Here is a 9982-nt window from a genome sequence, read left to right as displayed (position 1 = left end):
CCAATCAGAGCACACCTCGCTTTTCAGAATGATGAGCTTTGCAAAAATCGACGTGTTTCAGAAAGGCGGGGCATAGAGGAGCAGAAATAATGTATAGTATGTGGAAAAAGTGTTTTTTTAACCTTAAACCACATAAACACATTGCATTACACAAAATTATGTTCTTTTTAGCAATTTCATATGACCCCTTTAAAACCAGCAGAGCAATTTTTTCGAAAGCACTTTCCAGGGCAAACAACCAATGAACAGGTTACCTACAGTTGTCTCTGCAAATTAATCCAGAATGGGAGAATTTTTTTTTTACATCCAAATATTTACATACTTGAGCTTTGCCTTATGCAGTTTGTACATATGAAAACTCTTGATGAGTTCGTTGAGCATACTATATGTGTATACACTGAGAGCACATAAAGACTTTTGGTTCATGTTATACTAAAACAGCATCTCAGACTTCCTCATTGAAACTCTGCTCTTGGCTCATTTGCAGTTACATTACATTTATAAGCAGTTGTGTCTTTTAGTAGCGGTTTGCATCATCGTAAGAGCTGACATCCATTTCAAAGAATTCCCCGAGTTTCCACTGCAGAGTTTCAAAGGTGGGTCTGTCTGCAGGGCAGTCCTTCCAGCATTCGGACATGATGTCATACAAATATTTTGGGCAGTTAAGAGGGCATTGCATCCTGTAGCCTTTGGGCAGCTGTTGTACCACCTGATAATTTGTCATGGCTGGAGAAAGAGTGAAAAGCAACATTAAAATTCTTCATTGCTTTGACAATGTCAAAAATCATTTTAGTATGCAACAGTGTAAAATAAATTGAATATTAAATGCAGTTCAGTGAAGAAGATATTTATACATTTTATAATTTTATTTTAAACACATTTGTTTATTTTTTTGTAATAATAAACTATTTTTTTTCTTTAGGACTTTAGGATTGTACAATAAACATCAACTGGCCCTTTATGATTAACAGAAGGTTTATGTCATACACACTGAAGGGCTTTTTTCCCTTTTTTTTTTTTAAAAGAGTCAGTGGCCTTTAGTTTATGTCAAACAATGACTTGCTAGTTGCTATTTCTATTGGATTTGTGCCCCTGAAGGTTGGACAAATCATCAGTATTTTTTGTCTATTTTTCTCTATGAGAAAGAGGGGTACAATAAGTTTAATTATGACTTACTTGGGTAAGGCATCTGTCCAAACGTCACAATTTCATACAGTAGGATCCCAAAAGACCAGACATCAGATTTGATGGTGAATTTGTTCTCGTGGATGGCCTCAAGAGCAGTCCATTTCACTGGAAACTTGGATCCTTCCTTGGCCTCATAAACATTCTCATTTTCCATCTAAATAAATCATACAGTGAGATTAAAAGTACAGTTTAAAAGTACCGTTTTTGTATTTGTTTAATACAAAATCAGTGCATACATTATAGCAGTGGTTCTCAGCTGGTTTGCTTCAGAACATGGTGAATTATTGTACAAAAGTAAAGAAAATTTCCTTAAAATAAAATAATACAATGTAGCCTATTAATATTACAATGAAGTGAATAGATCCAACAGCATTCAAATTTATTGATGTGACAAAGACTGAATAGGGAATTTTCTAATTTTGTAAATGACTAAACAATAGAAGTTAGGATAAACACTGGGGCAAATATAAAAAGACTGACTGAATACACACAACCTTTGATGTTGCTAAGGTTATGAATTTTCGTTGCATTTTATTTCTTTGAATTTACCTTACATTTTTATTTTCTCTACTCTCTGTGACACTATCGATTCATTTTTGGGTTGCAACCGATTAGAGAACCACTGCCTCATATCTGAGGAGTCAAGCCTTTTTATAAAAATTGAGAATATTTCTCACCTGAAATACTCGTGCCAAGCCAAAGTCGGCCACTTTGCACACATTGTTATCTCCCACCAGAACGTTTCTTGCTGCAAGATCTCTGTGAATGTAGTTCTGCAACTCAAGGTATGCCATGCCTGATGCCACTTGTGCTCCCATTTCTATCTGATCAGACATTTGGAGAGAAGCACCTCGGTCTTCTGTATGAGTGAGAAAGAATAAATATAATTAAAACATGTAAGATGTGTCATTTCAGATGCCCTTATAAATTAACAACGGAAAGATATCTGCTACTAAGTGCATTTATGACTGACTTTTAAAATGTGGGAATAAGGAAGCATCATAGCCTGTGTAAATAAGGCTTTCTCCCTCCCTCTCTCAAACGCTTTCTGTCCCTGTCCTGGAATTACCCCATATGCAATGAAAGCAGTAATTTACAGTACTTTTATCACAGGTAGATAAGATATTTAGAGGCTGATTTCATTGATATCCATAATGAATAATTCTCCCATGTAATCAACATCACAGCTGCTGCCATTAACTAACTGTGAAAACTATTGATTTCAACCTTTCCTTTTGCTCTGCTCCAGTTGTTATATATTCTTTCTCGTATACAAAAGTTTTGTTTTTAATGCTGCTAAAAAGGTTCTCAGCTTGCTTTAGATATGTACTGTTCAAGAATCTTGTATTTAGATGCCGTTCAAAAAATAAGTATTTTAATGTTAAATAATCTTGATTACAATGTCAAAGGAAAAACCTGACATAATTGTGTCTGAGACTTGTGTGAGTGTGTCTTACTTTGCAGGTGTTCTAGAAGGCTCCCGTGGCTCATTAACTCTGTGACGATGTAGATAGGCTCTTCCAAAGTGCAGACAGCATAGAGCTGGATCAGTTTGAAATGACGGAGTTTCTTCATGATCTGAGCTTCTCGGAGGAAGTCTTTTGGATCCATAGTTCCTGTCAAACACACAACAGATGTACAGTTTATCATGTCATGTGCATGTATGTTTGGAGTTGTACATCTTTCATATGTGTGTCCATCTTGTCTCTGTTTGTGTGTGTACCTGGCTTGAGTGTTTTGACAGCTACGGCTGTGCTGTCATTCCAAATGCCTTCAAAGACCTCGCCAAACTGCCCTGCTCCCAACTTCTTTGAGAGTTTTAAAGAGGAACGCGGGATCTCCCATTGATCCACAGTGTTGTAAGAAAGACCATGTGTCTCTGGAGCCATTAACTAATACCGACACCCACAAAAGCAAGGAAATATGTATTGGATTGAATATTTGATAAAATCTTGTACAACAGTTGATGTATTCTGCTGTGAAAGATGTTTCTCTAATTTTAACATTGTCTCACATTCTTTAAACAAAATAAAATAAAATAAAACAAAAACCAAAAAATAGAAAATGTTACACACTTTTTTGCAGGGTTCTGCCAAACAAACACAGAGGCCATCCTCATTTCTGGAGAAGTGCTCCACTAGATCTCTCAGCGTGAAAAAACTTCGAGTCTTTGACACGAAGTAGCCACCATTCTCCGTCTTTCTGATCTTATAATGCTTCACTTTTCCGTTGTCCAGCACTGCAATACAGACAGACAGCACATCAAGGACCTCAATCATGATGAAAGATAGGCTAATAATTAAACAAAGCCATTTTCCACCACTGAGTGGTAACAGTACCAGCAGCATTTCCGTTAGAATGTGGTTTGGTAGGGTACGATTGCACAGATATCTCATCATGGTTAATGAACTGTGCTCTGGACAGGATAAATACATTAAAAAAGTGGTAAGCTAAAAATATGCTTCATGTGGTAACACCTAAATAAAGTGATTTTATTAAAATAAAAAAATAGGGGGGGGGGGGGCAAATGCAGGCAATATGTATCATCTTGCATTTTAAACATTATCTGTCTGTTTTTGTTCTATTCTGAAAAAGCCGCAACAAACTGTTGTGCATCTCCAAGCAACATATACTGATGCTTTTTTTGAATCAGAGTTTTTGAACAAATCAATGATTCAGTAATCCATTCATGAAGACACTTGCTTCTGTTCATGAATTAATCAGCTGTTTGAATGAATCGGTTGAATGAACGTTTGATCTTTTTTTATTTAAAGTTAGGGGAAAAAATTGTGAAAAAAAATGCATACACAGTATAAAGGTAAAAATGCCTCTGGAAATGAATTCAAAAACACACTCTATTGTCACAATAGAGTACAATATTGTCTAGTTATCATTATCGACAAAATCCCAGAAAATATATCGATATCGCACACCCCTAATTGTGGAAAAGCGTTCAGCCTGATAATGAGAAAGCACTTTTGAACTTGGATTAGTAATAATTACCTTTATTTTATAACCACAGTTCTAAACCACATAGAGCAGGTCAGAATACCAGCAGGCCTAGTTCTCCAACTTTTTAAAATGGCAAACAACTTTAAAATGTACACCCAAATACCTTTAAACATTTGCCTACAGTTTTAAGTGGTATTCAAACAATGCTTAGTCTATTTCTTTGAAATTGTCTATTTTGCAGCTTCCTGAAAATGTCCCACAACATAAGATTTTGTATTCATCCTTTCCAAATTGTATCCAAAAACAAAGTTGAAAGAATTAGTGACAATATTTTATTGCTGGACTGAGGAATTAGGTTAAGTCTGTGCTCTTTGTGTAGTTTAACCTGATCTGTGATACAGGGAGCGGCATTGAAATCTCAGGGCACAGTCTAGTGTCAATAAGCTGGTGAGTAATCAGCTACTCTCGGTCACATGCTGGCGATGACAGTGGCTCTTGCTATAACCAGAGTCCTCATTTACTTCTCATGATCTTCAAAAGTCAATCATGACTCTGAGACTTGGAATGAGGAAACATGTTTATATTTCTTGTTACTAATCGGGAAGATGACACACCGGCCTTGGTTTAAAAAGAAAAACTTCAGTTCTTTTGATGACAGCTAAATGTAACGTCACATCCACATTTTAGCATTAAAATTGCAAACCACTGACTGGAGTAAATTCCAGTTCAAATACTGGTTACATGAATTAAAATAATGATAAAACAAATGATAATGAGTCCCTACATAGCCAGAAAACAACAGATCATGTGACCTTAACCAACAAGTTCTGCGAGTTTCAGTCCTGAGAAACACAAAAGTATGTTGTATATACTTACACTGCATATTAGATAAAGACACCAGACACCAAGACACTAGACTTGTGACGTAAGCCGAGTGATGTCAAACTTTGTCAAAACATCTTCTGATCTGAGAGCAATAGACCATTTTAGAGAATTGTTGATTTTTTTTTATGTCAAATGTAGCTACCTGAGAGTGAAAGCTCCCCTTGCTGGCTTTCACAGTTTCTGATTAGAAAAGCTCCATTCTTGTTCTCTTGAGACGTCAACATCTTCTCAGCCTCCAAGCGCTTTGTTTCTGGAAAATACCATCTGTAGTGGAAGAGCAGCACAATGTTATTTTATCTGAATAGCAACCCGTATTAGAGGCCAGCTTAGTGTTTGTCTCATAGGTCATTTACAAACATTTTATTTTTCCTATTCAGCGAATGTCATGTTAAGGATTTTGCATATTGTTCGGTCTCTGCAGTTCATAATGTTAATACATTTCAGTATTCGGTTTTAAAAGCGTTTTAGTTTACTTCTGTAGAATTTAGTAAGGTGCTGGTTACCACTTTATTATATCAGTGGTAATACCAGCACATATCTTGGGCTCTGAACTTCTGAAGCAAAGACAGCTGAGAACCACCAGGGTAATCTAGGGGCTGTGTCTGGAGAACAATTGAGTATGTTCAGACAAAGACTACTAAATTCTTCTATAATAAACTAACCTCTGGTTTCCCCAGTGTTAATAATTGTTGACACATAAACACTGCGAACGCAGAGACCTTGTGTCCACTAGGTTTTCTCCAAATCTTCCAACACAGATATCATACAGGTACAGACGAAGGTTTGCTGACGCATGATGCCGTCACACCAGCAATACAATGAACTGTAATCAAGTCTTGTCAAATGGCTACATCGGACTACAAAGTATGTCAAATTGCTTCAAAACATTCACACTAAAGAACATTGTGCACTGTAGTTGGTGACATACCTGGAAAAACTGGAAAGTTATCTCTAACAAAGTCCATTCATCAGAAACTACTCAGCATGCCAAAGTGACACACAAAGCATAGTGGCTTTAAGTCAGAGATAATATCACACATGACAGCTGTTGATCATCATCAGAGTTACCGGGTCTGCCTCTGAGCCCTTTACTTAATTACACTTCAAATCAAACAATTTATTTAATTAGATTTTTTTAGGAATTGATTTTATATTTTTATACTATAGTTCTTTTTTATAGTGCACAAAGCCTAGGAATCATTAACAGGCTCATACTGTACTTCCTGGTTTACCAATGAACATTAACCAGCTCCCCTTAAAAAACAACAGATAATACAGAGATAGAATCTTGCCAGCTTATGCCAGGAATCCTCATAATATCCATCTTGCTGAATGCAGAGGTTCAGAATTAGGGTCTGTCTATGCATGCAGTACAATACATTGTTAAACATTGCAATACTTCATTCAGTGTCAGGTGTCAGTCTACTGTACTGGTGATATAAAGTAATGACTTTATCTCCGTTATCTCTGTCTGATGTGATGACTACCTGTGATTTTCAGGAAGAGGTTCTGGTAAATAGACCATCATTTTGAAGCTTAGGTGTGTTGAGAATAAAAGGATCATTCTGACCACAACTAGGGAAATCCTTTCTAACCAAACCGCAACCTATATATATATATATATATATATATAGGTTGTGGTTCGGTTAGAAGGATTTTTTTTTTTTTTTTTTGCATAATATCACTACTGACATATAAAATGTATTTAAAGATTTGCTTTACTTTTCAGGGCACGTAAACTTACGGTTCAGCGTCGAGGCTTTCTATGGCTGCAACATAATTCGCAGGAATGTAGCCCTCTTTGTTCGCTGAAATCCCGGTGATCCCTCTCGCGTACCACCAGTCTTCCTCCTTGCGGAGTGGTTCCAGTTTATCCCCTGCATTAAAGCTTAAATCATGCTCCGTGCGAGCCGTGTAGTCGTACAGCGCAACGTAAACGTAGCCGGGTTTCTCCCCAGGTGTCGGAGGTAATGCCATGTTGGCCCTTTTCGCAGCATCTTCGTTTACAATCACTTTAATATCCCGTTTCTCGGTGTCAGGTGAGGTGTTGTTCGCCGGGTCTCTGAAACACGGGAAAGTACTTTGACAGCACAGCGTGAACCTCTGTCTGAAATCCTCCATCCTGAAGTTGTTCACCAGTCTCTTGTGTTTTTATCAGGTTAAAACGAAGCAGTATGTCGCATTTCAGTGATCATAGGGTATATTTCATTACAATAAATTTAGCGTGAACCCGAGACGAAGCTTGTCGTCCATTCTGTGAGCTTGTGAAAACCCTTGGACCGGTGACACGAGATAGCACAGCCCTGTCGACAGTAAAACAGGCGATTTATTGCTTGCAGTCAAAAATGTGTTTGCATTTCCTGGTCACATCCCCCTGACAAAGTTCAAGATCATTCCCCGCTCCTCGGTCCAGTCAGTGCCGTTTTACAGAAACGTTTCTTGAGAGAATGTTTGAATGTCGACGATCTCGTAAACAAATACTGGATTGGGAGACAGGTTTGTTTCTTCAATAGCCTACGCCCTCAGACCAGGACACCCTAATGCTGGTCACTTATGCAATGATCAAATCCAGTTTAAAGTCGAGCTAGTAAGCTAAATGAAAACACTAAAGAAAGAAGAATGGGGGGAGAAATAAACTGAATCGAATGCCGAAAGCAGACTCCTTCAAAATTGTTTAACTTAACTGTAAAAATCTGCATTTCTTGTAACACAAACAAGGAAGAGAATTAGATATAACCATTTTAGGGAAACAACATCAACTTGTGGTGTCATACATTTGGAACAAAAGTGTGGGAATACGCTATACTACAAAATATAATGTGATATATTACATATTAGTACATTTCCATATAGCCACTGGATAGTGCTATATTTTTCAATATACTGCAATATTACCATGTATGGCTATATATTGATACAACTATTTAGAAATGAAGACAAAAATTGCATTATATGTAATAAAGTTTTATAATACTTTACAAATATTTACAATGTTATTTTTACTTTTATTAAACTTGTACACATACTGTATACACATTCACAGAATGAGTTACAGCAGTCTTTCTAAACTTTCTATTAAAGGAGAGTAAATGTTAAAATTAAATGTTATTTCATGTGTTTTTGCTCAGTATTAATATAGGTGGAGATCTGTAAGTGTTTAATATTCTATTATTTTTAATTTTAAAAGGGTTTCTGGTGTGTCTGAGTTTTTGGGGAGCCGTTGTGCTAAAAAGTAGACGGTTAGGTTGACAATTGGCCCAACACCATTAAGACTACACTGTGATAAATTGTATTGTGAAAAAGTATTACTTATGCCTACTACTCCTTCTGGGGCATATGCCGCCAACAAGGGGATCTCCAAGAGTCTCCATCCTGGGCTCTCTTCTCTAGTTGGTTTAAGGTCATATTCATGGTCTTTGTATATGCCTCCAGTTTTCGGTGCCATGTGTTTCTTGGTCTGCCTCTTTTCCACTTGCCCTGCGGGTTCCATGTTAAGGCTTGCCTGGTGATGTTATTTGCTAGCTTACTTAAGGTGTGCCCTGTCCATCTCCAACGGCATTTTTAGATTTCATCATATATCGACAGCTGGTTTGTTTTCTGCCAGAGTTCGCTGTTACTGTTGGTCTCTGGCCAATGGATATGTAAGATGTTGCGTAGGATGTTGTTGATGAAAACCAGTACTTTCTTGATTAAAAATCTGTAAAAAAGAGAACTGCCTTAACGTTGGTATTTAAGATCCTGACTTTGGTTTTGACTGCCAGTTCCTTGGATCTCCAGATGTTCCTCAGTTGTATTAATGCTGTCCGTGCTTTCCCTGTCCATGCCTTGGCGTCTGCATCTGAGGCCCCTTGTTTATTGATGATGCTGCCCAGGTAAGTAAAGGCATCCACCTCCTCCAGAGCTGCTCCGTCAAGCATGACTGGATTGGTGCTGGTTATGTTAATCTTGAGGATCTTACTCTTGCCCTTATGGATGATGATGCCCACTTGTGCGGAGGCAGATACTACACTGGTCATCATCTCCTGTATCTGCTGCTTGGTGTGTGATAGTAGTGCCAAGTCATCTGGAAAGTCAAGGTCAGTTAGCAGTGTCCAAGGTGTCCACTGGATTCCATGCCTACTCTGAGCTATGGACTTCTTCATCATCCAGTCGATTGCCAGAAGAAAGAGAAATGGTGAGAGTAAACATCCTTGTATTTAATATATTCCAGGTTAATAATTGCATTACTTTCACCGTATTTTCACTGTGGGACTTCACTTGTATCTAACTGCGCTCTCAAAAATGTATTGTGAACAAATCGCATCATACTGTGTCTCTCCAGTGCTATTAAACTTGTTTTTGTGTTTAATAATGTTGGTTTATGTTGTAAGTGTTGTTTTTCATTTGTTGAGTTTTAGTTACCATAGTTGTGTTTTGTATGTCGAGTATTGATGTCACATCTTTCAAAGACATTTCTCAGCAGTTGATTCACTATTGTGAGAGATCCATCCACAAACAATAATTAATATGAAATAAGTTATTGATTAATCTTCATGCTTAATGCTAAAACAAAATATTCATGTTAATGTTAAGAACGTTTTGGCAAACTTAAAGTCAGGTTTAATTAGCTTATTTCATATTTCAGATTGCCATCATTTTGATGAATGCTTTGCAAGAAAATGACCCAGCATGCATTTATTTCACAGTACATTTCTGAATACAGCAATTTATTGTAAAATAATAGGCTACACTTTATTCCTGTGAATTTTTAAAGTGTTTATGTTACTTAATTTAAAAAGTAATGGCTGTGCGCTCTTCAGCACAGTAATGGTCTCTTTGCTTTAGTACACATGTGATTGACTTGTGCTATTACTGACTAGTTATATATGAAATATATATATACGGTATAATGTAAATAATTATACAATTTAAGAAATGTATAAAATTATCTGTGTGTATACTGCAAGTGTTAACATAT

General features: G+C 36.9%; 1 protein-coding gene across 1 annotated transcript; it reads right to left on the bottom strand.

The window, feature by feature from the left end:
* Positions 1–373: 373 nt before the first annotated feature.
* Positions 374–7564, bottom strand: LOC132092760 (tyrosine-protein kinase SRK2-like). Its single transcript, XM_059499144.1, has 8 exons — positions 6770–7564; positions 5168–5289; positions 3264–3427; positions 2912–3080; positions 2646–2804; positions 1866–2047; positions 1177–1342; positions 374–726 (listed from the first exon to the last, which is right to left on the bottom strand). The coding sequence occupies exons 1-8, from the start codon at positions 7144–7146 to the stop codon at positions 518–520; spliced, it is 1548 nt and encodes a 515-aa protein (XP_059355127.1). The 5' UTR covers positions 7147–7564; the 3' UTR covers positions 374–517.
* Positions 7565–9982: the final 2418 nt, after the last annotated feature.

Source organism: Carassius carassius, chromosome 18 (assembly GCF_963082965.1).
Source record: "Carassius carassius chromosome 18, fCarCar2.1, whole genome shotgun sequence".
In the NCBI taxonomy this organism is placed as follows: Eukaryota; Metazoa; Chordata; class Actinopteri; order Cypriniformes; family Cyprinidae; genus Carassius; species Carassius carassius.
The sequence above is the reverse complement of the archived record's forward strand: the minus strand, read 5'-3'. Positions and strand labels throughout refer to the sequence as shown.

Bases quoted from the DNA above. Each gene is read 5' to 3' on its own strand.
- LOC132092760 (XM_059499144.1), bottom strand. From the start codon at position 7,146: ATGGAGGATTTCAGACAGAGGTTCACGCTGTGCTGTCAAAGTACTTTC. The intron at 5,290-6,769 runs GTAAGTTTACGT...CTTCCACTACAG, and splicing joins GAAAGCCTCGACGCTGAACC to ATGGTATTTTCCAGAAACAA. The intron at 3,081-3,263 runs GTGTGTAACATT...TGTCGGTATTAG, and splicing joins TGGCAGAACCCTGCAAAAAA to TTAATGGCTCCAGAGACACA.